General features: G+C 42.0%; 1 protein-coding gene across 1 annotated transcript in view; it reads right to left on the reverse strand.

Moving 5' to 3' along the window:
* Nucleotides 1-204: 204 nt before the first annotated feature.
* Nucleotides 205-27,863, reverse strand: part of frmd4ba (FERM domain containing 4Ba) — a 58,903-nt gene continuing 31,244 nt past the window's right edge. The window contains exons 9-23 of the mRNA XM_017691918.2: nt 25,991-26,056; nt 24,408-24,465; nt 24,016-24,102; nt 14,816-14,892; nt 12,916-13,054; nt 11,184-11,325; nt 10,880-11,013; nt 10,671-10,787; nt 10,273-10,501; nt 9,835-9,891; nt 9,547-9,679; nt 8,872-9,036; nt 7,683-8,425; nt 7,066-7,198; nt 205-956 (exon numbers count right to left, since the gene is read on the reverse strand). Coding sequence (XP_017547407.2) covers nt 839-956; nt 7,066-7,198; nt 7,683-8,425; nt 8,872-9,036; nt 9,547-9,679; nt 9,835-9,891; nt 10,273-10,501; nt 10,671-10,787; nt 10,880-11,013; nt 11,184-11,325; nt 12,916-13,054; nt 14,816-14,892; nt 24,016-24,102; nt 24,408-24,465; nt 25,991-26,056 — 2,398 coding nt within the window. The 3' untranslated portion in view covers nt 205-838. The remainder of the gene's footprint in view (nt 957-7,065; nt 7,199-7,682; nt 8,426-8,871; nt 9,037-9,546; nt 9,680-9,834; nt 9,892-10,272; nt 10,502-10,670; nt 10,788-10,879; nt 11,014-11,183; nt 11,326-12,915; nt 13,055-14,815; nt 14,893-24,015; nt 24,103-24,407; nt 24,466-25,990; nt 26,057-27,863) is intronic.

Genomic DNA, 27,863 nt, shown 5'->3' on the forward strand with positions numbered 1-27,863 from the left:
CCTGAATGAGGACGAAAAACACACTGTTCTCCTTTCGCTTTTCCAAAGCGGACAGCATCCAGCACAACGTCAGCTTGCCTGTTTCATAAGGAACCTTCCAAGAAAATTATGCCCCTTTTTCACGGCAAGATGGTTTTGACACTAATGTCTCCTCAAATCGCGCTCGGTGTGTAAACAGCCTTTTACTGTCTGGAGTGATGGAAGAGAAAACACTGAAAGAACAAGCTACTTTTTCATAGCTGTGTTCAAAGCACTTTTGAGTATGTGGATTTGTTTATAAAAACTTTAGAATAATATCCCAAGACAAAAGATAACCTCGGGAGCAATATAAGGGGTATGATCAAGTTATTTAACTAAAAAACACAAAAAAAAAAAAGACTGCAAAATGTCCATGTGGGTTTTTTTTCACACAACAGAAACCACCTGGGTTCAATCCTTCATATTAGTATTTGCATGTGTGTCCCGTACACAGGATTTACTAGTGTAATATCCTTCTGTGGTACAGGAAAACTTCAGGCTGTTTGGCTCAAATATCAATCAATATTAAGTCCCGAAGAGAAAACTGCAGGCATTTCCAAAGGGTAGATAAAGTCCTGCAACACAAGTGCTAGTGCCAACCGCACTCAAACATACACAGCTTTCTGGGCCTGTTCCGGGTCTGATCTCAGAGGGAATGCGCAGGGCTCCTCTCTCCAAAGAGTCACACGGCTCTTGCCTGGTAACATTCCTTTGCTTTCGCGGATTTGGAACAGGTCGCCCATAGAAAAGCAAACTGAGACGGACTTGAAAAAGGCACGCGGAAGCATGAAGAGCAGCTGCAGGTGGCCTCGCTCAGTCCTTACACTATAGTTCCAGGCTTAGAGTCCTCGTGCCAGTAAAGTGTCTGATCTTCAGAGTCGAAACTGTCCACTGGGCTGCTCATGTGTGCGTCCGATTGACTCACATCAACGTACGACCTGGAACACAGAAGAGAGTGATAAGAAGTTTGTATGAGGAGTTTGAGAAGAACAGGAACATTTTAACCCCCGTTTCTCTGCAATAAATCACAGGAAATGTGGGGTCAGAGATACCGTCCCACAAACGACTGATTACGTTCGTTGTTCGGCAAGCTTGTTTCTCCAGATGTTGAGAGACTGAGTAAATGTGGCCAACACAGGAAGAACTGAGAAAGCCAGATCTGTTCTTATGGCCTTATATCGACCGTCAGGCCTGATGGGGTTAGACCGTTGACCAATTTAAAGGGCGCATATCATGAAAAAAAATTTGTTTCTCACTTCTTTGAAATGAAATGGTTGAAAACAGTTTGCGTATTCTGTATTAAAACATTCACTCCCCTGTCCATATCTGGAAACTAAGCGGTCAGTTTTGAATTCTTTGTTCTGTGAGGTCATGAAAACCCCATTTATATATACACATGCAAAAGTTAGGACACGCGGTCAAATTAGGTGTTGAAAACAGCACATCCTCTACAGGGAACAACCAAACACAAAGCAAAACAATTTTGATAGTTTGACACCGGGGTTGGCGGCATGTGGCTCAAGAGCCAAACGTGACTAATATTGCTGTGGAGCCAAAACGGGGCAGTAATATATTAAGGTAATAATAAAATAATCCTCCTTTACAGTAAAATAAAGCTCATAACAATAAATGATCTTAAACGCTGGAGTTAATGTAGAACTGCTGATTCAGCCTTTAACCCTGAAGTTAACAGACTGCTGACCTCATCAATGCAGACAACAAATCTCAAAAAAAAAAAAAAAAAAAGATTTAAGACAAACGTCAATAATTTAGAGACGAATGGACTTGTATGCATTGAGAATCACTCCAGCTGGTTTACTGATATGTTTAATCTGCAGAGCGAAACGGTCAAACACTAAAATGTCATGAAGCTGATTTTCACTTTCCACCTTAAACGGTCAAACGGTTAGCTACATTCTCGTGCCTCAGGCATTTTTTTTTAAAGGTGGAACGAGAAAATTCGAACAAAATGAGGGCGAATTGCAAGCCGACTTCAGGCTTGTAAAAAGACCACCTTTGAGACATAAAGAAACTAACTTTTGTGGGAAAGTCTCCTGACAGAGATGCGAGAAAAGGAGCTGTAGCTGAGCTAAAAGTTAGAGCAGAATAGAGTAAATCTGGATTTTCATTTATATTTTTCATATTTTAGCCTATACTAGTGAATTGGCACATAGAGGCATATTTCTAGCCAAGATGGTAAAACGTTACTTCAATTAAATTATAAATAAAAACTTACACCCCCCCCGCCTATGTTAAATTCAGCAAATACACAGTAATAGTGCATTAAAAACGTGCAGAAGTCTCTGTAGAGGACGTCTTCAACTTATTTCCACCTAAAACGGCCAAAAGCAGCTGCTCACTCACTCGGAGGCCATCAGGAACGTTTCAGTCTGGACTGCTTTCTGAACGAGGCACATTATGAAACAGTTAATCATGACGGAGCTCTTTTACACGTCAAGGTACAGTAACAAAAACAGCCCGTTTTAATCTAAGGGGTAGAGAGAGGTTGTAAAAATAAATTATGACCGTTTCTGATGAAAACCCCACCGTTATAAGTGGATCTCGATAGAAATGTAGGATATGAGCCCTTTAAACCTTTTTTTTTTATTTCCATAGACAAAAGAGATTAGCAGCTTGGTCAACACGGGGTTAAAATGTTCACACACCTGAAGCAGGACGTGCACACACAGCAAGTCATGACACACACCCCCCCCCTTCACACCAAACACACAGAAACCGACCCACCACCAGCGAGCACACAAATCTATCCAGCAGAAGAAACAAGCTAGAGATAAAAGGGCTGCCGGACAGGTTTGGTGCGTCAGGAAATAAAGTGCAGTGAGTGTCGATGGTTGATTGAGCACCCTAGTTAGAGAGTCAGTGCGAGAAGGTTTGGTATGCAGCTCACCACATTGTTTCGTGCTGTGAATCTCACACTAGCACTGAGTGTAATAATAGTCCTGGTCATAACCACTGGCAACAGCACCAGGCATGTTTAAAGGTCCTGGAGCTGGGCTCCTCCTAGCAAACTCAGGTGGAGCTCTGTCCATGAGAGGCCCTGGGGGTGGAGCTAGCAGATGGGGATCACGGCTACATGGAAGGGATGGTGGTTAGTCAGATAAAAACAATTGTGTCTTAATTTGTGTCTGTGTGCTCAGTGTGGACAGTATGACAATACGTTATGATTAGGGACCCATCAATACGAGACCTGAGGGCCAGTGCTGGTATCTGATGTTTTTCCTGTACATATTTCTAATGCTGATACATAAACACCACCAAATGTAGAGTCTGTGCCTAAATCTACCTGCATTAGCATTACAAAGCAATCCAACATTCATTTGGAGAGGGTTACAAATACAGTAAAACGAATAAAAGGCAGATATTTTACCGCAGTGATATGAATATTATGGATCCAGTATCAATGTGCATCCCTAGTTATTATGAGAAGCTTAACGTCATGTGAAGTTTTTCCAAGTATCCAAGTGTATACATGCACTCAATGATCCGATCATAAGATTTCTGCAGTTATTCGATTATTCAAAGAGTCATATGAACGCCATACTCCAGTCTAGAAATCTGATCTAGAAATAAAGAGTCTGGATTTTAGCTCCGTAATCAGATTTCTCAGCGCATGTAAAGTCATATTCCGATTTCTACTTCTATGCATGCGCGAGATCCGACGGTGGAGGTCACGAGACGCAGTAACACGCTGTTGGAGTGGCGCTGAAACCAAACGCAAAATAAAGGATTTAAATATTCATCTTCTAGATGATGCATATTCATATTTTCAGCTAAAGTGGCGCAATATATTAAAAAAAAAACAAAAAAAAAACCAAACAAACAAACAAACAAACAAACAAACAAACAAAAAAACACTGCATGAATTTTACATTATGTTTACATTACGCCTTCTTCTGAAATCTGATTACTCATGCAGACCTGGAGCTTCCCCATTATCTGATTACTCAAGTGCATGGAAATGTGTTGATCGGATTCCTGATAATTTGATTTTCTGTAGTTAAGAGATTATTGAGTGCATGTAAACGCAGTCGCTATGCTTTAAGACAGATTCAGAGCAACTACAGAGCACCAAAAACTGTAACGGCACAGTGCAAGTTATTACCCTATTATGGGCGCTTTTCCACTGCACATTACCAGCTGGGCTTTAACATCGAAATCGAAATTTAAGTGCAATTTTCACATCGCAAGAGCTGCAATTTTCACTGGCCTACAAGGTTAAAAAAAAAAAAAACAACATTTCTTTAAAAAAAAAGAAAAAAAGATGGCTCTTTATTCCAGACAGTCATTCTATACAGAACCACGAACACTCGACAACCCACGCTTGACTCCATGCTTAAACGCTACTTTGGATGGTCAAATGATTCTTCAGATTGATGGAGAAGGTGTTTGTGGTTCTATATAGCACCGCAAGGGTTCTGCTATTGTTATGATACCAAGCTTGTAACAGTGAAAGATCATTTTGGTGCTATAGAGAACCCTTTTCAAAAAGGTGCTACATAGAACCATAAACAATACAGTCTCCATTAATCTAAAGAACCATTTCATCATGCAAAGGAACATTTAAGCATGTAAATGGGTTGCTGAGTGTTCTTGGGTCTATACAGAACCATTTTCTTTACTATTCTACCACCACCCTTTACTTCATGTATGTATATTAGCAAAAAAGTGTTGTTTTAAGAAGGGAAACTGAAATGCCTGTAGAAAAGTTCGACCAATCACAGGCAAATCAACAGAACATCGACATCACAACTTCCTGGCAGTTTGGCTCACTACACTCAGGGCTCAAGCCTCCAGCCAAAAAGACGGATATTCTGGTCTTCTTGGCCAAAATAAATCAGGCCTGAATCTCAAACGTTCAGCCCTAATTCGCAGTCAGGAATCAATGGAACTTGTGATTCTAGCTGTATTTCTTTGGTCCACTTGCTTGAGAGACAGTTGGGAACTTTAACCAAAACTTGACTAAAGGTATTAACTCCCAAAAGTACTGCCTTCAGCCTCGAGACACTCGAGTGCCATCAGGTCTTATCGGTAATGTTCTTGAGCGGCTACCAAAAATCATGAAATTGGAACCTTCTGTACTGGACTGATGACCAGTGGAAAAACGCCCTGTCGATCTCTCACACACACACACACGTATGCATGCATGCGCGTGTGTGTGTGTGTGTGTATATATTCTTTATTACCAAGTGTTTGGTTTTGACTCCTGTTTCTTATTAAATAGTCATTTTTTAATAGCCTTTTTATGCAGTATCATGTCTTGTCAGTGCCTTTTATCTGTTGTTCCTAAACAAGAGAAATCTAAACATTTAATAAAAAAAATAAATAAATCTAAATCCACAACACAAACACAATAGAAAACGTCTTCAAATATCATAAGTCATGATATTTTTGCCATATTGCCCACAGTTAATACGTTTTCTCTAATCACGCACAATCAGAAATGTGAGCCGTAGACAGTTTGTTAGGTTCTGCTGTCAGGAGAAACACAGACATTATAAAAGCCATGCAGTTATGTTTTTCACAGGAGGATAAACTGAAGAAAAAAAATAAATAAAACCTCCACAAACAGCTGAGACACGGAGCACGAACGACCCTCCAGAAACTCACTTCACAAAACCTGAGCCAAAACACACCAAATGCAGAGGAAACCACCACAGCTGGCACACCTTTTTACTTACTATCAAGGGCTACACTTAGCAAAGGAAGCTTTATTAAGCCTTTCTTTTCTGGAGCCAGAGGGATGCAGGACAGAGCCCGACTGATCCGCCCGATAGCGGAGAGAAGAGGGTGGAGGAAGGGAGGAGAAAGAACAAGCATGAGGAGAGAAGGGAGGAGAAGGGCAGTGCCAGGAGGGTTTAGGGTGTGGACCGGAGACATGTCTATATGAGAGAGAAAGAACGTGAGAGAGAGTAAGGCAGGCATTGGGGAGAGCACAGTGTGAAGGCAGGGTCTATGAGGACGGTCCTAAACTCTTCTGACTACTAAACCAAACACAGGCAAGCAGCCAATATTCCGGCCCATGCCCTACAGCACCTACAGCAGAGCAATTAGCCTAACAAAACCACGTCTTATTACACAGTAATAAAACAAAGCAATGAGTAAGGTTGCGTTTACGAGGACATTTCGGTATCCATAATAAGCACATCTACTCCCGGTGATCTCAATTACAACTCAATATATCGCCGCTGTCGGAACAAAACCTTGTTTCTCCATTTTTGTTGTTTTCACAGAATTTGAAAATACCAGCTGGACTTAAAGCGCCAGAATCTCATGATGAACGGACCGACAGAAATGATCCAAAAGTGCTTGGAAATGAATCAAGTTCCATTAAATTCCATCAATTTCCATTCCATTTCTTCCTTCTACTGTAAAGTTAACGTTTTGGAGATACAAGGTTTGGTTTTCTGACAGCACTGAAAAGTAAAACACACAGGAATGAAGAGCAAATGTGTGAAAATTAAGCTGCTGCCCACTGAAAAAGTTTACCAGAGTTGAACTTTTGACAGGACATTCTCTGACATAACTATGCGTCAGCCAACCGGACATGGTCGCTTGTGAGTCAGTCAGTCACGTCAATGTTGACCAAGATGGAAAAGGAACCACTGCACTCGGCTCACGTCCAGAGTTGTGCAATCCAACTCTGAAGATCTACACGGCGAGCAACGTCGCTTCTGTAAAAAACTGCAACTACCAGCACAGTTGGGTAGCTCAAGTCGAGCTACAGCTTAAACCAGCAGCAGAGGCATCCAGACGGGTGGATTAATGAATGTTCACAAGCAGTTGTGGGTAAACACTGAAAAATGTCTTCTCCTACAAACATGACAACAAACCAGCAACGTGCATCAATGTGTTTTTATGGATACCAAAGACATCCTTGTGAACATGCTTTAGGAATGACAGTGGAACCATCCAACATGACTTGATCTTCATGGAGTCCATTGATGACGGAGCTGCCTGACCCTGTGGTTAAGACGGATGATGTAAGGGATAAGAAGCCGAGAGGTTAATAGGGCCAGAGGGTCCTACCTGCTGTGTGCTGGGTGGCTGTACTGGACTGAGCTGTAGCCGTATGTGTGCTGGGGGTGAAGAGGCATGTTGTACTCTGATAAGCCCACGGCCAGGTGACTACGCCAGTTGCTCGCATTCGCTGCTGAAGACACTGCAAAGTAAGAGTTGTGGAATTAACACAGTGTCCTTTTTAGAATTAAAAAGGACCCAGAGAGCCACAGACTAATAAAACATGCTTCCATACACTAGTGCTGAACAGCTTGGGGGAAATATCTGAGATTTTTGTGACCAGCGCTTTAAACGTTCATTTTCTATAAAAAGTTCTGCACCGTTTTTTCCTCCAGGACGACTAAACTGTGATTTCAATATATAAATAAATTGTTAGCTCTACCATAGACAGCATTATGACCGAGTTTCAGTTTCTCATGCATCTGTGTACAGGAGAATGAACAATACCAGCTACGCACTGAGAGCCTTGATGTAGAAGTTGTCACATAATATATTAAATTATATAACACATGCTTGGACATCACACTTGTACAAAAACAAAGGGCTTTGAAACATAATGCTGAGACTAATTAGACTGAATTACATTCAGATCCACTGAAATGTTCAGACTGTGTGAGCAGCCTTACCCGACGAGTAAGAGCTGGCACGGTCAGTAAAGCCATAAGCGGGAGGGGCAATCCTGTAGGCCAAGCTGTGCTGTGCTCCCCTGTCGTAGTCATAGGCTGCCTGCTTTTGTCCGGTGTTCCGGTTATACCAGCCTCGCAAGTGCTCAGCCACTATAGCCTTTTGCATGTTTTTTGTTACGTTCTCATTTCTGGACGGCGGGCGGCTCCTCGATTGCCTCAGCGTGGCGTACGGGTTCTGGCTCATGCCATCTAACTCGTCCTGCCCGTAGCCCCTATAAGGGTCGTGCGTGGGATAGGCTGGCACGTGGTATGAAGGATTGACGTTATAGTGCCCCTCCACTTCACTTTCGTACACGTAGCCACTGCTGACGTACGTTTCAGACTCCGGGTAGCCGGGGTATCCGGTAACATAATAGGCTGTGGTGGTGGGCCGTGTCCGTGACTGGTAGGCGTAACCGCGAGTGTCGTTCTGTGCCAGGTTCGGCATGCTACCCGTGTTGGCATAGACGTTGCCTTTCTTCCGCCGACAGCGGTCGCGAGCCCGTGAGGTGACGCAGTATTCTGAGCTGGACTGGCTGGTGTGCGAGGAGACGTCGTCCAGGACCTCTGTGCTGTTGCTTCGGCGGGCCGGGGGAGCGATGGTGAAGGTGGGCTCGGGGCCGTCCGTCTCTGACGGGAAAAGAGACTGAGACTCTAAGCTGCCGCTGCGCTGACGGAAGTGATGAGAGGCGTCGTCCTCACACCTGCAGACACACAGCCAAATCAAAAAGTGCTCCAAGTAGGAGTTCAAGGGGTGCTTTGGGTTTGAACACTGAAGGTCTTGAATGACTGACTGCATTTCTGCATTTGGACTAAGCGAAAATTCCCTTTTTACTTTAAATCATCCCAGCCCTCGAGCATCCCCTCCTTGATGTTTTTACTTTTACTATTTCCTTCATTACACATCTTAGAGAAAAGAAATAGAAAGAAAAACGTAACATAGCCTGTGCAAAAGACACATTCAACACATTCTTTTATTGTTTCACTTAAACCCAGCAGTTAAATAGAAATTGTGCTAAAATTTGCAGAAAATGTACATATTTAAGTTTATTCCATGTCATGCAGAGGATGTACAACCATGTAACTTGACCAGCAGTGTTCAAACTTTGACACACAACTGCATGCGCTGAGACGGTCAGGAACACCGTACCTGAGCTGGATACTGCTGAAGGCATTGCGGGTGAGTTGGGGGGTGGGAGGCATGCTCCGGGAGTCATGGAGCTGTCTGGAGGTTTGGTAGTAGGGGCTACTGTGTGTCGATAAGGCATCGCGGTGCATATACGGGTAAGGTTCCTGGACTTCGCCATGATTTATTCTACAACAGAGATAAGGACAATGCTTTCACAACATTTACTTCCTCAGAGGTGGAGCTCTACTCGTTAAGGAAACCACCCCCAATTACTCACAGGGACAAACACAGAAAAACAGCCGACCCTGCTTGCTGGCGCTTTGATTAGCTCCCAGTTGGATAAGTTTCAAAACTCTATGAAAAACACCATGACGGAGTTAAACCTCAACTCCCATTTAAAACCCCTTCCTTTTTTATTGACTTACTGGAAAAAAGGCCCGTGTCCCCGTGCAAGACTGTACATTTTCTCTCCACCCTCCTTTGTGACTGTCAGCCATGCTACAACTTGCTTTACTCCTCCAGCTCTATTTTTAACGCTATGGTCTGATAACAGACGTAAGTGGAGGCCCAAGCAGGAATGCAGGGGTGGTTTCTTATATGCAAGCCTCAACTAGCTCGAAAGAGGACTGGACAAACTGAGACAGGCAGTGAGAGGAGAGAAGCCAGGGAAGGGTGTCGCTGCTGGGCTTGTCTCACCCGTTTGAGTCCTGCTGCTCGTCGTTGGCAGAGGTCCTGCGATCGGCGTGGTAGGGAACCTCCAGGGCGTCCGAAGGGCGAGGGGAATACTGAACCGAACGGGATCGCTGCCGCTGCGTTCCCAGAGCCTCATCTGCCCGAGAAGGGATTTTAGACAATGTTTGTGAGGTTTCATGTTCATGTTTAGAAATGATGTTTACACTGCATCAAACTCTTATTTAAACAAAAAAAACCTGAAGATAATTCAGTTTTCCATTATGCAAGCCGAATAAACCGTGTTAGCCTTACCATCTTCCAGATTTAGGCTGTCCGAGAGGGAGCTGAGGTCTGCCGTACTCGCATCATCTGTGAACAGCAGACGGAGACAGTGAGCAGGTTATAATGTATTTAGTTTCCCTGAAGTCAAAACCTTTTAAAAGTTGTCATCAATACTGAGAAAAATTGTTGCAACAGCTACAACACAGTCATAAGTCATCATTACCATAAACATCAGTCATATCCGTTATGCAAGAACATTTTGTACGCTTCATAAGGCACTCCAAAGCCCAAGCCTGCAACCACCACATGTTTTTATACTTCCTAAAGGCCAATAAGCTGCTGTGAAGCAGCAAATCAGACCAGTGCAGACTTGAACCAGGAGCCCCAAACTCATTAGGCTGTTAAATGAACCTATATAAATCACCTCCCTATACCCATCTGGATGTTTAATAACAAACAAGTCTGTACCAGCAATGATGAGGGAAGCTCTCTGTGTAGGCATCTTGCCAGTCTTCACTCTGTAGTCATTGATCTCGTTCTCAATTTCCTGGAGCTTCTTCATGGCATCTAAACAGTTCCTCCTCCGCTTTTTCTTCACGGTTTTACAGAGCTCGGCTTCGTTGGCCAGCTTCTTCGCCGCTTCTACGATCTTCTGCTGCAGAGCAAACCTGCTTTCTAAGTTCCTTAAATTAGGGTCCTGAAAGCACACCCATCTCAAGTCAGCAAAGAGCAGCACAAGATTACATAATTATAATAAACTGCTAACAAAAACTGCCTGAATATCATTTTATGCGGTACAATCATACGAGAGGATTTTAAAATGGTATTCGAGGACTAAAAACTAGATCAAAACAAGTATAACATACTGCGTCATAGGGGAACAGGTCATCTAGTTTGAAGGCAGTCCCTACACGCCTTCGTACAGTAGGGGGTTTCTCTCCTGACGCTAGAGGGTACTCTTTAGGCAGTTTCCCAGTGAGCTCCTGCAAAAAATAAATAAATAAAAGTTTGTAAACCTGATTTGAGATACAATCGACTATAAAGAGGTCAAGTAGCTTTAACATGAACCACTCACTGCTTCTCTGAGGCAGATCTTCTTAAGCTCATTGAGCTTCTGGGTCAGAAGATCCTGAAGGTTCTTCTCCTTCTTCTTCAGCTCTGCAACTTTCTCCTTCTTCAGCTCTTCACTTACCTCAGAATCTGCAGAACCTGACGGCACCAAACAAACTCAACTTAGATACGATCTCCATGTCAGGGTCTATAATTAGGATAATCATGTTGGAGTTGGTCCAAGCTCAGCTGATTACTTCACCACTAATGAGAGGGAACCTTCAAAAGCTTTTACAAAGAAGAATACAAAGAGTCAGTGAGTTCATCACCTTCAGAAACCAAGCTTCCATTACTGGCCATGATGAGCTGGTCTTTGCTCTCAACACTGACCATCCTGCTGATCCTGGGGGCTCCGATCTCAGTGAGGTCCATAGCGATGTCGCCCAAACTTTTGGTTGTGGCTATTTTAGCCTTTACATGAAGATGAAAAAGGGAGGAGAGAAAGAAACAGCTGAGGACGGACTGCCATTACATCACGTTAATGAACTCTGCAGTGCTATAAAAAGTCCAATCACTGTGCCAATGACAGAGCAGGGGTTCATCAATCTGCTGAGTGACTATTCCTGGATCAGCACTGCCCATTAGGAAAGCTTGCAGCTCGCCGTAATAAGACTAATAGCTTGGAAACGTTCATCAAGCTCTATTCAACATATCCCAACACATATGAAAGAAAGTCCTCCATGCAGAGCTTGATGAGTACGGTGTGATTATTGGATCAATTAAGATTTACATTTTCAATTAAGCTGCTTAGTAATTAGTTTCAATGATGAGCAATGTGGGAAGTGAACACCATTTGCTCAGTGTTAAAACACAAACGCTAGTAGAAATTGGCACTACTGAAGCGGTGGGGGGGGGTGCTCAAAAGAGCATGACCGATTTATCAGAACAGACTTCAATTAAATTAGCAGAGATCTATATTTTTCCAGAATGAGTTTTATTTACATTATTTATGTATGAAGCATTTTCAATGCCTTCATTGTGTCTTTTTTAGTAGAGTATCCTGGAATCTGTGAAAAGCTTAACCGTTAAAGTTGAGCCCGTTTTTAAAAAAAAAAAAAAAAATTTTTAAAAGATACAACTTGGTCATTCTCCATTTGGAGTGGGCATTCAGGTGGATACATAAAAATAAATCTACTACTTTTACCCCAAAACTAAATAATCTTAATATGTCCACTAACATCTCCATCATATGTGCAAAATAAAGCTCAATTCCAAACATACTTCACAGTCGCTGGTGTTGTATGAATATGGTGCAACACCAGTGACGGTGACTGCAGTGACGTTCTGGTTAAAACTGGATTCTGTAAGTTGGCTGACTCATTGACTGACCAGGTGACCTTGTGAAACTAAAAAAAAAAAAAAAAAAAAAAAAATCAGTAAAAAAAAAAAAAATGATATTTGCCATTATTTTTACAAAATTTTAATTACCCAGCCATTGAAGCACGACACCTGTGACACGCAAGTTGTGCTGCCTGATAAATAAATGGGTCATTTTTTTTCAAATAAAATACAATTTTTTAAATGTAGTATAATGTTAATGACGTATAAAACTGATTAGTGTTTACTTTTCCCGAGTTAAACCTTAAAAACATTGTTTTGAATTAAAAATGCTTTATCAAAAGTTGAAAACTGGTTCTGTGACTAGGCGTTTTACAGATGCAGAGCGACTAAAACAGGATAAAAATAGAGGAATCATTAGGCAAGTGTCATTTATTCTTCGTCAACTGTGTAAATGTACATAGTCTTTTGGAGCTGTGCCAAATATTTTAAGCATCTTTTTAAGCCCTGCAAGCTTTGAGACATGGTTTCCCATCCAAATGGAGAAGGACCCAATAAAAAACACAAAGATTACTTGATTAATCATCAAAATAATTGCCATAACTGACAGTAAACAGCCCTACTGTACATCATAATGTACTCGACTTCGATAAACACTGCTTCAGGAGACCGATCAGAATAGAGAACTACTGACCGAGATAAAGCTAATGCCGTCATACTTACTTTGCTCTGTTTGCGATCCAGGTAGAACTGGTGCTGACTGATGGCCATCGCCCAGATGGTTTTGATCAGAGAGTGGCTGGCATACCACGAGTGGATTGCCTGCCCAGACTGTCCGAAAGTACGCTTGGACGCTGCCCTCCTGTAGATTAACACAGATACACGTGTTAAGAAGAAGCATTAAAGACCTGATTTAATTGAATTAGCACAGTGAAGTACTTTGATACAGCAAACAACTGCAATGCTACTGCCCACTCAATAACCCTCTAAGAGGTACAGTAATGGTCAACCAACGGCATGTTCCACTCTTTTCGAGGAGACTTGGTTTCAGCTCTTCTGAGACAACTGCAGGGATAATTTTCAGTCTTAAAAGTTCAGATTTTTTGCTCTAATCCGATTTCTGACCGGATGGTTCACACTCGTTTATGCAAGTGACTCAAATCGGTCATTAAATGTGGACAAACCGGCGTCCTGGACTGACCCCTCATGAGCTCCTCCTACTCAGTGACGTCACATGACCGAATCACTGCATCATCAGCACAAACTAACGAGCAGAACGAGCTTCGCTGAGAAGATCATTAACTCTGATCAGCTCTCAGCTTCATTATTAGAGCCAGACGGAGGAGGAAAAGGTAACTTCTGTTCGGCGCTGTTGCCATGGTAACGCTGGTGGCAAGCGCAGTGGGAAAAACAGCACACGAATTCCGATCTGAGGGTCACATTAAATTCGCACGGCCACGAATCGGATATCCAATCTAGGACCACATATGAAAGTGGCTCAGGTCGGATTTGAAAAGGTCAGATTTGGGCGTCCACACAGCCCTGAAAACATCAGATCTGATCAAATTAGGGCAAAATAAATAAATAAATAAAAATAATTATCAGATTTGTGCCACTACAACCTGGTAATGTGAACGTATCAAGTACGATCTACGATGAGTATGACGACACGAGCAGCTTCTTCGTTTGACTTGCAAATGTTTTTAGTCACCTACACGTCCTTTCAGACCCACAGCACTGAGTGGTCTTCTCACAGTGGAAGTATGGACAGAAACACCTGAGGATGTTTTCAGACCTGAAGCAGCTTGATGTTCTCGTCTCTCTCAGAGATGAACGCTTTAAGCCTTTATCTGTTGGGGGCAGTACTGGTGTCTACCATGTTGTGCATGGTGGTTAGAAGTCCAGTTTTGTCTTCACTGACGTTGTTTGAACACCAACTTCGGGAAAGCTATGCATTTTTCGCTGTGTGTGGATTTGCTTATATCGGATCTCAGAAATAATTCCTGAAAAGTTAATAGCTTGTTATTATAACCGGCTGTATTGGCTGGAAATGAAATAAATGAAGGACGGTCTCTGATTTTTGCACAGTAGTACTGCATCAGCTTGTACAATAGTTCTCAGCATTTCAGAAGAGGGTTTAACTGAAAGGTCTCCTACAGTCTGTACGATATTCTTACGGCGAGTGGTAAACATCTCGTATTTATACATCAACACCAGCCACCACTACATCAACTAATGCAGTGTGTATAATCAGGACTGACCTTGAGTTTCATGCTGCTGCAAACAGTTACAACACAATGCTTTAGTTTAACTTTCTCCATCCTTTACTCTGTAATTGCTTTGTTGGCGCACTACAGTAAAAGCAAAGGCCGCTACATTAAGAGGCCACGCACCAGGGACTTTTAATTACGACCGATGTGGCCAGAAGCAGAGTCCTAGAATCTGGGAGCAGTGCAGCACATGGAGCCAAGATAGCGCAGTCTTTAACTACACGAACAGGCTTGTGGTGCAAGACATCGTAAGCCGTCTCAAATGAATGGTCAACAATGCATCTACTCTCCAGGTAGACTTGGAAAGGTTCTACAAGGCAAAATAGAAAGGTCATCCTAGCTTTTCTCCTCACCTCTGAGGGTCGTTGACCTCAACTGCAAACTTCTTCTCACGGAAATACAAGTTCTCGAGCTGCTTCCAGCGAAAGATCTACAGGTGGAGAGACACAGAGCAGGTTTACTTTCCGGCAGGGACACGAACACGAACACGAACATGCATGTAGGTAAATAAGAGGTGTTGGATACAAAGCTGATGGACAAACAAACATCCTTTAAGTCAACAAACCCAATCCCTCTAGTGGTAGGAGGGAGATAACACTATTAAAAACACAGACGCTGCTATTGACAAACCATTCAAATCGAGCCAGTCAACTTGCAGAAATATCCGTAAGTTCAGCTGCAAGCACAAGTCAAAAGCATCCACTATGAGGTCAGTTTAGCTCCGTCGGTGCTTCCATAACTGCAGAAGAGCCTCGGAGCTTTTCAAACCTGAAAGCTGAAAAACAAGGTACCGCAGAACATCTGGTGCTCAGAATGCAGGGCTTGAGAAACTGCTGCTTTGAGAGCAGCTCTCCCAGGATCTCAGCAGCTACAGTACAACGTCCAGCAGGTGCTATCAGCATGCGGGGGCGAGGATTTAACAGGAATGTTAATAAACATTCTCTGCCGGGTACCGGCAAGATGCCGACACCAGAACGATTACGGATCACCCAGGAACAGCCTGAGATACTATAGCGGACAACCAGGAAAAAGACTTCAGGTACTTTGAATAAATTCACACATGAAGGCAAACCTTCAATGAACCACAAGGAAACGGTGTCCGTTTTCCGACTATGAGGTCATGTTTTGTATTTCAAGGAATCTAAATGACCGCAACAGTTTCCTCTCTTTGCAGGTAGCAGTTAGTCCTCAAACATATTTCTCCCAAAGACAACAACCTTCATATTGTACCACAGCTTGAGGATGGATAAAATTAAGCTCTTACCAGCAGAGGTTGGGATGCCTGTAAAGCAAAAAAAATAATCCTTGCTGAACTGGACAGGTCCTGTGCTCGAGTTTCCCACAGGGCTGGGGCTTCCTCGAACAATACTCTCTTGTCCGCTCTCTCAGAGAGAGGGAGAGAGGGAGAGAGGGAGAGAGAAAAGGTGTTGCAAGAGTTTCAGCCAAGTGAGCCCCTCCCTTTCGCTCCTCCTCCACGTGACATCCAACCTACCTCCAAGCAGGCTTGCGGCTTTTGGTAGAGTACGGGTTTCTCAGCCGCTCCCTCTCTGAACTGACTAAGCCTTCTCTTTCACTCCCTCCCTCTCTCTGCCTCCCTGGCTTCAACTTCATCCCCTTGCCCAACCTGATGAACAGGTTCCACATACACGGCCACAAGCCTGCAGAGTGCTCGGCCTCTCGTCTCTCTTGGGAAAGAATTTTCATTCTTTTCATTCAGGCTATTTTCCCCTCACACTCTTCTACAGCCACTCATTAAGCTTTGTGCTCCATTTCCTGGTGTGCGGACCTTTCCACAGCCTAAACCGCACGCCACCTCCTGTTGATCGGAGGCGATAAACTCCCTGGCCCTCCTGACTGCCTCCCAAGGCAAATATGCATGGAATCTACTACTTTCTTTTAATCATTAATAGCCGGTCATGGCACTCCTCACCTCTCCGTGCAAAACAAGTCAAAGCAGCTGAAGCTCGGCTCCAGCTGACAGCGGAGAATGTCTCGCCCCTTATCAGCGGCCAGAAGATCAGCACCTATCTCTGCTGAATGCCGCTTCATTCATGCAGATAAAAACGCAGGCCTTTTAAGAAGATAAAGCAGAACGCATTTCATAATAAAAGAGCCAAGTGAGCTGAAACAGCCCAACTAATAAAGAACAGCGTCCAAACGCTTGGTTGCAGAAAAACAACGTGCTGACAGGAAAACAACAAATGGACACAGGCAAGATAAAGATCTTTTTCGTAACCATGAAGCTTCTGCTGAATTTCCTACAGAGCGAGGCCGTTTCCGCGTAACAGCTGTTTGGTCAGGTAGGACAAATAAGACAGGTGGACACGATCCCATCCAAGCAGCATGTGCTGATTAAATGGTGAAAGGAAAGAGACCAACACCTCTCATGGTCTATATCTTTAGTCTGTCTGACCAGCAGGAGAGCGACTCATTAGCCCAATTCACAGCCTCTCGGATGTAATTAAGATAGTGGTTGGTGATGCAAACTAAACTTTAAGGACTTTATTTCAAATAAAATTAAAAAAAAACAAAAATCAGGCAAAGGACAGATGTTCAGATTTTACCAGCATGTCAAACTGATCTGATGAAGCATTTACTGTACTTTGAAAGTGACGCACATTTAGGTGAAAATACACGCCAAAATATCAGCATCTCACTTGTAGGGATACAAATAAGTATTATATTTCTCTCTAATGCAAATCCAAGCAGTCCCACATTCTCCATTTTATAATGACGTATCTGCATCAAATTTTTTGTTTTCTCAAGAACATTTGATTTAGTAAGCGCTTAAGTGTTAATCCATAATCCTGCCAACAGATCTGCACTACCTACTTTTAATGCTGCAAATGTTCTACACTTTCAATTCTCCATTCAAATACTACAAAATTGCATTTTTCTACTTACTTAAAAATAGAAGTGCCAAAAGACATCTTTTCCTTTGGAGAGATGCCACTGAACCACTCTTACTTCATTAAAGAGCCTTATAGCTCTTATTCGGCCCAGCATCGAGCTGTGGAGCAGCGTAACTGTTCTCTGGAGTTACAGAGCTCCATCAAAAAGCCTCTGGGAGTCGCATTCCTGATCCAGAATAACTGCTCATCCAACATCAGTACCTGACTTCAGTAAAGCTCTTGTGGCTGAACACAAATCCTCACAGCAATGTTCCAACATCTAGCGTAAAGCCTTACCAGAAGACTAGAGGATGTTACTGCAGCAAAGAGGGATGAACTCCCTATGAATACCCTTCATTGAAGAGGAACGTTTAGCAGATGTCTACAAGGTTTTGGACACAGCCTACATAACAAGCAGCAGTGCTGTATTCTCAAATCTCCAGTTCTGATGTATGAATGAGTATTGATGAGTATTAATGAGAGCATTTCTCTAAGAATACAAAGCTCCACAAACTTCTTTGGAATAAACTTGCAGGCGAAGAGAGGAACTGCCTCTTCCTTCAGAAAACAGGGCACAGGCGCACCGTGTTTACAAAGTAAACATCACATGAACGTTTAGGTTACGGGTAGACGGCTGGCTGCTGCTTTCACCTACTCAGGTTGTTTCAGTCTGCCATTCTGTGTGAAGGCGTCAAAATACTTAGGCTAGAAAAAGTTTCATTAAAAAGAAATTCATTTAACTTCAGATTTTTCAGGATCAAAACTTGGAATCCAAAGAAAACGTGTGTTTATCCTCTTCATGGTTTATTCTCCAGGGTATATTTTGTTTTTTTCTATCTGAATTTACGTGACCAAATCATAAGGCAAATTATTCAGCAACTGCATGAAATAAATGTGCTTATTTATTTATTTATTTTAAAACTCCCTTCAAAATTAACCGAACATGGTTATGATCATAATTCATCTTTTTATTATAAGGGTTTAAAATGACATCACCGTCTATTAGACTGGAGAGAAGAGTTACAGCCTCACACGACGCCCAGCCTCTGAATATAGCTTATGAAATATGAATGTTATGAAGAACATGAGGAAGTGCGTTTTAGACCCACCGGAGGTCTGAAGGAGTTGAAGAGGTTAAGTGTTTATGACCAAGTTACACACAGCTACAAATTAATAAGAGGACAAATTTCATCACCACCACCACTTTGTATAACACACCCACACCTGAAACACTTCGATGAGTCACTTAACCAAAAATATGAAGCACTGCCAAAATATGCCAAGGATTCTGACACACCTTGCTCGGTTAGATGGCTCAACTTCCTTTTATAATGGAACAGCGGAAATGAAACGTGCAAGCATCCAAGAGGAATGAGAAATATGTAGAAGGACATGATTAGAAGTTAAGATTTGCTTACTTAGAAATGACACGGAAATAATGTTACTGATATTCTAATAAATAACAAGTACAACCCTGAATATACACTTAAACCTGAAAAGGAAATGCAAGATAAGGCTACTATAAGCAGAAACCTGGAGAGTTATTTTTTATTTATATTTTATATATATATATATATATATATATATATATATATATATATATATATAAAATATAATAAAATATAATATATATATATATATATATATATAAAATATAATAAAATATAATATATATATATATATATATATATATATATATATATATATATATATATATATATATATATATATACACACACACACACACACACACACACACACACACACACACACACACACACACACACACACACACACACACACACACACACACACACACACCACTGCTGTGGGAGGAAAACCCTGAATCTCCAAAGTTTACAGGAAACTTTACAGGAAATTTTTCTGTAAGTTTAATTTTCATCTTCAATGCAAGTTAATGGAACCTTTCCAAGTCAATCTGGGTTGTTTCTCTTGGTTCAATCATCATGAAATTTGAAGACATTGTAAAGAGCAACAAACATTTTCAAATCATGTCAAAAAAAAAAAAAAAAAAAAAAAAAAAAAAAAAAAAAAAAAAAAAAAGGAGATACAAGGATTTATCCTGACATCATCATCATGCTGGCACTGTATTGGAGATTGAGCTTGACCCGTTTGTGTGACCTCAGTGACGTGTCATCAACAAACCTAGTGATGGTGTAACCACAGATGTGTGATAAAGGTCACACAGACAGAGCAGCTTGAGCCTCACACCCTTCGTCATCGGATGAATCAGGATTCTGCTGGCACTGTATTGAAGATTTCCACCATCACCATCCAAAACAAGACACTGCGTTTTGGGCCTCAGGCCAGGGAGAGACACTCCACTGACTGAGAACACACCAAGTTAAATACGAACATCACTCCAAAAAAACAGGTCACTGTTCCAGCACAATATTTACTATGGCTGGCTTTACACAGTGAAACATTCATGCACAGCGTTGCAAGTTAACAAGTTACCTGCAACACCATTTCCAGACTGGGAAAGAAAAAAGAAAAGGGTATCTAAAAAAATCTAGTTAATAAATTGAATATTTCTCCTGTTAAGACTGTTGCGAACTTGTCTCAAGATAATTAGAGTGATTATGTAGTATGTATAGTTGTGTCACTATATTGGCAGATAATTTTGTATTAATAACATCTTGACAAAATCACTTAATCTTGATGAAATCATTTAAAACGAGTAAAAAGGGTAGAAATAAGCTGATAACCCTATAATAAATGCACAACCATCTTAAAATGACAAATATTAGATCGACTACGATTAAGATCATTTCGCTTGACAACACTTTTTTTGCAGTGCATGCAAACTGACAGCTACACAAAGTAATGCAAAACACAAAGTTGCACACGCCATCCTCAACCACTCCATTACTCAGGCAAATTAACAGCGCATACCTTTAACAAACCATATTATTCTGGGTACAAAGTAATCTGTGTAGTGTAGATTACATGCCCCTTTTCAGCTGCCCCATAAACCATCTTCTGGGCCATTTTCTTCACTCGCCTCTTGATAGCTGCGCTCCGAAAACTGAAAGAAGCAAACTCCAGACACCGAACAAGTCTTGGCTGACATTTGAAGCAAGGAGAATAAATTAGATTTCTGGCCAACCCAGTGCTTTAAGACGACCCACGTCTGATCCCAATGAGATCGTATTACCTGAAAAGCCTTCTGCAGTAAAACTAACAGACAAAAACTCATCACAGCACAGTGGCTGCTTTCACTCCACATTAGTCCGCAGGCCGGGAAAAAGCGCCCTTTAAAAGCTTTTTAATCTGACGACCCCCAATAGATCCCTCATGTGAAACAGGCTCGGGCGCGAGACCAGTCCTCTGCTCCCTGAGCCCCCCTACTAAGCTAATTGTGTTTTATTGCTTGATCAATTGTTTGGGCTGAGAGAGGACCACAATGACGGGGGACGGATTTGCATAATAAGCGTGGCCCGCTGGTAGCAGGACTTGGGGGAGTGGGCCAGGGGGCAATACAAAGGCTAGCTAGCACTGACAGCAAGGACAATCAGTACCGGCAAGATGACGGGGCGCGCTCTGACAGGGCTGTGTACGTTTAAAAAGTGAGTTTTAAAAAAAAAAAAAAAAAAAAAAAAAAAAAAAAAAAAAAAAAAAAACACAATCACACACCACACTTGAGAAAAGGAGCAAGAAGGACAAGCGAGGGAGCGAGGCAGGGGCAGAAGAAAGAGAGGGAAGTAGGGGGAAGAAAGAGGGGAAAGAAAAAAAAGGGGACAGATCTAGCGTGAGGGCCCCTCATGCCCCCCCCCCCCCCCCAACTCTTTGCTAGAACTTTGCCAGGGGAAAAGCTGGCTGAGAAAAATGAAGGGTGAGGAAAGACCTCCCATCCCCTATTTACACCTCAGCTTTGCCAGACTGAATCCAAAAAGGCTCCCTAGTGGTGTTTGACAATATTGCCCCCCCAAAAAACACCACTTTAGAGCAAATCTACAACCCCACTTCCAGTGAAGTTGGGACGTTGTGTAAAACAAATAAAAACAGAATACGATGATTTGCAACCTCTATTCAGTATTGAATCCACTACAAAGACGAGATATTTAATGTTTAAACTGATAAACTTATTGAGTGGTAAAGGAAAGGTGATGTAACACAGTGGGAAACACGCCCCTGTCCCAACTTCTCTGGAACGTGTTGCAGGCATCAAATTCAAAATGAGTGAATATTTGCAAAAAACAATAAAGTTTATCCGTTTGAACATTAAACATCTCGTCTTTGTAGTGGATTCAGTTGAATATCGGTTGAAAAGGATTTGCAGATCATCGTTTTCTGTTTTTATTTATGTTTTACACAACGTCCCAACTTCACTGGAATTGGGGTTGTATGGTGGTCTTAATAGATTACAGGCTCTCTTAGATCTGTGATCCAACATTGTTCAGGAGTGCAGGGTAATGCAATGATTGTCAAATGTGTAAGAACTGGTTTGAAATATCTGCAAAATATAAATATCAGTCAAATTATGTTTGAGCAATTATCTGCTGACACCGATTTGATTCGGATTCTTTGTGCATTCCCCTCCAACAAATCCTTTTGTAGCGGGTCTAAGCAGTAACTGTCTTTATCGACACTGGAAGGCCCAGTTTGTAAGAGTGACTGACCTGGTGGACTCAAATGGAACTAAAAATCACTGCGTAGTACAAAGCTGATGAGGCAACTGCCAGCCAAACTCCCTTTCACACAACAACGGATCCAGCTCCAGGCCCTGCCTCCCAGCTCTGCTCCCCACAGAGCTCCACAATTACACCTTCAACTGAAGAGCTGGGCTGCACAGAGCGACATGCCCATTAACACTGCCACTGCGCAGGGCACTCGCGCACCCAGCTGTGCTCTACTGAGGGCTCAGCTAAAGGATGCCAGTAAGCACACACTGTAATGAGGGGCTCCTTGGTGGGGGGACGCAGCCGCTCTGCCAAATGGAAAAGAGCAAACTGTACATACTTCTTAAACGGCAGGGCAAAAAGCCAAAATCTGTCGGGGGTGGAGAGACATGTGAACATGGGAGATAAAGACACTCGTTAACAACAGACTCACAAACAACGTACGCCACGTTATTTGGAGTAATTTGTTTGGTAAAGGCAATTTTCTTTAGATAAAAAAAAAAAAAAAGCCAACTGAAATCTTAAATCTAGTGGAGATACGCAACATCATAATGAGACTGTTGTAAATACACAACGTGTAAGATTACTGAGCCCATTTTAGACACTATTAAGTGTTAAATAGTTTTTCTGGAGGGACAGTTGTGGGCTGGAGGTTAGGGAACCAGCCCTGACCCAACAGTACGTGACAGTTGCCCCTAAGCAAGACATCTAACCCCCAACTGCTCCAAGGGTGCAGTGGATAGGGCTGCCCACTGCTCCAGGCAGGTGTGCTCACTGCCCCCTAAGTGTGTGTGTGTGTGTACTAGTGTGTATGTGGTGTTTGACTGCACAGATGGTTTAAATGCAGGGTTGAAGTTTCCTGTTGTGGGACTAATAAGGGTCACTTAATCTAATCTAGTGGAACTGTCCGATTCTATTGGCAGATTATATTGCTCGTTTCAAGCTAAACCAAGTCCACACCAAACAATGTAGGTGTGAAAGTGCTTCTGCATATACTGTGTTGAAGGAAATGCTAAATTTTGGCACATTTTCATTGCTGCATTCATCATGAAATTACAGGGGGGTTCAAAAAGATTTCCGATTTCAAAGTGCCATATTTTTTTTAGGAACCAATCACAATCCAACTGTAAGAGGGGGTCAAAGAGTTTCTGACCGGCTCCTTCAGTCTGAGAGGAGCTGAGACCCCTGAGCAGAGCGTTCTGCGTTCTCCACGTCAATCAGAGTGAATCCGTCAGAACTGAGCAGCGGGATTTTCATCAGCAGTGAAGCTCCAGCAGCTCAGAGCGTTCGGCGCTGGTTCCACAGCACTGGATGATCTCCGAAATCCCACCGAAAGAGCCGTGAGAGCAGCGACGCCCGACACGCTCAGTCCAGTCTGGGATGAGTCTGACTGTGGTGTTGATGTCGTCTGTACAGCTGGAGGAGGTTCAGACTGAGACCTTGTAGAACTACATAATAAACTTTATGCTCATTTAAACCGTTTACAGCTCACTGCTTGTTGAAATAAATCACTTTGAAATCAGATGAATCTTTTCTAGTCACCCTGTACAACAATATTAAGGGTAGCTGGTATTTTCAAATTCTGTAAAAAACAAAATGAAAAAAAAAAAAACAGATACAAGGTTTTGCTTTGACAGAATCACTGATAAAACAAGAATAATCTTAATATTTTTCTCAACGAGCAACAAGTTGGTGTAGCGTTTAAAACTAAGAACCGACAAAATGAATTACCATCACAGCTAACACACACACACACACACACACACACACACACACACACCCCCCTCCTTGGTGACTTTAGCACCATTGATACAGCTTCTCGTTTCAGTAGGTCGTTCACACTTTCCTGCCGTTCTCACCATTTATTCCAGATTCCCTGCCTTTCCCAACCTTTTCCTCAGTTTCTCTCTGTGCGCTTATTTACAGTTGGTAAAATATTAACTCAGGAGAAGGTTCAAAGATAAAGTGTCGAAGAAAGTGAAGGGGAACACGTCACTATCCACAAAAGCAGCACTGTACCTTTCTAGGCTTCAGCTTGTCCTGTTGGTCATACTGGGCGATGCCTTTATAGCTGATTCCCAACCACCACGGGATCCCCTGCTTGTCCTGTGAAAAGGAAACAGTGGAAAGTTTAAAAGGTAGAGTTTAAAAGGGAAGTTGGGCTGTTATTGAGGCAGATGCCCAATTAGGCTTCAGACATTAGCAAAATAAAAGATCAAACGCAGAGACTGTGGCTAGTCAGGTAAGCAGCATCGTTTGAACTCCTCAGACAGTTTTAATGAGCCAACTCAGCAAAGCTAAAGACATGCACACCACTGGTATCAGGTACAGATGATCAAGTTTTGTTTAGGTAACAAGCAAGCATCTCAATCTACAGCAGCTTTTAAAAAAAAAAAAAAAAAAAGGTATACCTTCACTTCATAGTAATGAACTCCATATGTAGGTAAAGATTCCACTAGCAAAAGATACCTGTGGACGAAAAAGCAGAAGTTACTCATCAGATATGATAAATCATGGCCATTTAACCTCTTCAACTCCTTGGGACCACCGGTGGTCCCAAACCGCACTCAGTCATGTTCTTCATAACGTTCATACTCCATAAGCTCCATTCAGAAGCTGGGCGTCGTGTGAGGCTGTAGCTCTTCTCTCCAGTCTAATAGACGGTGATGTCATTTTAAACCCTTATAATAAAAGAAGCTGAACTCAGTTTGTTTTTCTACTGAAAGTCGACCCGTTTTTCCCCAAATCTGGGCTCTAAACTATAAACAGACGGCGTCTCTTCAGTGATCTGCTCTGGAAACATCACTTTTAGAGAACACCACAAAGAGCGGCCGAGATTTTTGGCTCTCAGCAGTAAACTGAGCGTGTGGTGACGTGTTTATGATCATAAAACATCTGATAATTTGAGGTGAGCTTTTACAAAAATAAATAAATAAATATCCATTTATTTCATGCAGTTACTAAATATTTTTCCTTATGATTTCATCACGTAAATTTAGATGGATAAAACTAAACATACCCTGGAGCACAAGAGGTCAAGACGTCTGGTTCTGTTAACACTAACATTTGGATGGTTACATTCAACTCGACTGCTGTGAGCTGGCGACTACAGCTTCACGCCGCTGCTTTCAGAGCCGTCAGGGCAAGGAACATCGGTTTGTTGATAAACTCCGATACAAATTAAGCTGGCACAAATGAACGTGTGTCACGGAAGGGAAAAGTGGGACAACATGACAGCAGTTGCTCTGCTTAGGCAGTGTGTGTAATTAAAGGGGAATTCCACCAATTTTTCAAAATTTCTACATGAATAACTTAAGATACAAACAAAGCTATTCAGAGCAGTTTGATATGAAATGTGACATTCAGAAATAATTACTCAGATAATTAGTCCGAATTTTTCACAGCGGTGGTGACGGGAACCTAGTGTCTTAAGTTATACAAGGTTATTCAAGTTATACGACTGTATAACTGTATGACTGCATGACAGCTTTGGGACAGTTTTTGGCAAAATGCATTTTTCAATCAACTGATGCTGGTGGTACGTGCAGGGGACTGAGGCAAAATAAGCCCTATAAAAAAAAAAAAAAAAAAAAAAAAAAAAAAAAAAAAAAAAATCCCCTTCAGATTTGCCATCAACATCACCACTGATGGCTTTGAATAGTAAATAAAATGTTTGTATTTACATCAAAGATATCGTGACCTTTTATCACCTCTGTAAAGAAATCTTCAGTATGTTTCTCTATAATAAGCCAGCTCACACCAAACCACTGAGTCTTTGGTTTGTTAAGAACAAAAAAATTGCAGGGGAAAAAAAAAAAAAAAAAAAAAAAAAAAAAAAAGGACTTCCCCTTTGATTAATTTCTTTAGCAGACAGATTGTGATCCTTCCACAAACAAGTTCAAAGCAGCAAATATGAGGCTCTGATCCAAATGACAGGCCCTTCATCCCTCAGTGTGCGTCTAGTGATGGTGAGATAAATTATTAGTGCACTTACTGTACAATGGCTTTTCCTCGGGTGAGTCCCTTGAACGCTTTGTAATGCTCAATTACCCTGTCTTCACTAAACACGCAGAGAGAGAGAGAGAGAGAGAGAGAGAGAGAGAGAGAGAGAGAGAGAGAGAGAGAGAGAGAGAGAGAGAGAGAGAGAGAGAGAGAGAGAGAGAGAGAGAGAGAGAGAGAGAGAGAGAGAGAGAGAGAGAGAGAGAAATATGAATATCACAATTCACACATGCAAAATGAACAGTAATTGAACGCTGCTGGGCCAAAGCGTGAATGTGCCACTTGAAATGACGGCTGCTCTTTAACTAGCCAGATACGAGTTCAGCGTGATCATCCGTGAAATGCCATCTGGCCAACTGTCCTGTCAATCACACAGCGTCTGCCCTCGGCCTGGTATCTCCTCTAATTACACTACACATAACCCAATAGAAAGTGGCTGTAAGGCAGGAGCTTCACAGCTGCTTCTGCACACGTGCCGTGCCCCCCCCACAGGCACAGGCACCACTCCAGTGTGTCACTTGTCCAGTCCAGCTGCTTCTCTCCTGAAGGGCCACTGAATCAGCTCTACACACCAATGAAGCTACTATTATAAACAGGTGCCACTCCACATGTAGGTGATGCTTTTTAAAATGTAGCATTGGTGCCATGAAATTTAATATATAAAAATATTAATAATAATTATTATTATTTATATAGCACTTTTCATACCGGTGGCAGCTCAAAGTGCTTTACAGACAGGTGATAATTTGTTATACAAGAAATTATTAGTATTTATTTAGAATCAGAAGAAAATGAAAGATCAAATTAGGAGACAAACAGCAGGAGATGTAAAGTTTTAATTGAATGCCGAGTTAAAAAGATACATTTTTAGATACTTTTTAAAAGTGAGCACTGAGCTTGACTGTCTAATAAAAAGGTGGAACTGAGTTCCACATATTGCAAATTTGCAAGTGTTGTAGCTTAAAATAACTCAAAAGCATAATCCTTCTAAAAAGCACTAATGCCAATTAACAGAGATTTTGTAAATAAGAAAACAGCTGCAGCAAGCCATAGATTTAAAATGTCATTTTGGGAATTATACCAATTTTAGTACTGATTTACAGTACTTCCAATTCCCCAATAGGGGGCACTGTTAACACTCAAGTAAACAAGTAACATGAAACTCACAAGAACCCACACCAGCAGGATCTTGTGCAAGGTTAGTCATATCAAAATGGAACGGTAAACAGTTTAATATCTAAAATAATGGACAAAGACGGATGTTTATTTGTACACAACTTATTTCTCCTAGTTTATCTGATAATACTGTCACATCATACAGCCCTGTCTCAAATGTAGTCCGTCAGCCAAGATGCATTTATTATCCAAATTTACCTTCATTTATTTATTTGATTTGTCATTTTGTGCTGGAACTATGTGGCTTACATAGCTAACAAACAAATCTAAAATAATTTCCACAAATACACGTCCAAAACTTCATCGCTGTTGTCGGAAGAAAACCTTGTCTCTCCATCTTTGTCAATTTTAGTTCTTCCATCATTGAGTGCAATTACACATTTCCACCAGAGAGGTCTCCAAATGCCCAAATCAACTTAAATAACAGTAACAAGTGATACTTTTTTAATCCCACAACCGGGGAAATTCCACCTCCGCATTTAACCCATCCGTGAAGTGAAACACCACAAACACACACTAGGGGGCAGTAAGCACACTTGCCCAGAGCAGTGGGCAGCCCCAACCAAGGCGCCCGGGGAGCAGTTGGGGGTTAGGTGTCTTGCTCAAGGACACCTCAGGTCATGGGCTGTCGGCTCTGGGGATCGAACCGGCAACCTTCTGGTTACAGGGCCAATAACAGTAGCCACCGCCTG

Source organism: Pygocentrus nattereri, chromosome 26, assembly GCF_015220715.1.
Source record: "Pygocentrus nattereri isolate fPygNat1 chromosome 26, fPygNat1.pri, whole genome shotgun sequence".
Classification (NCBI taxonomy): Eukaryota; Metazoa; Chordata; class Actinopteri; order Characiformes; family Serrasalmidae; genus Pygocentrus; species Pygocentrus nattereri.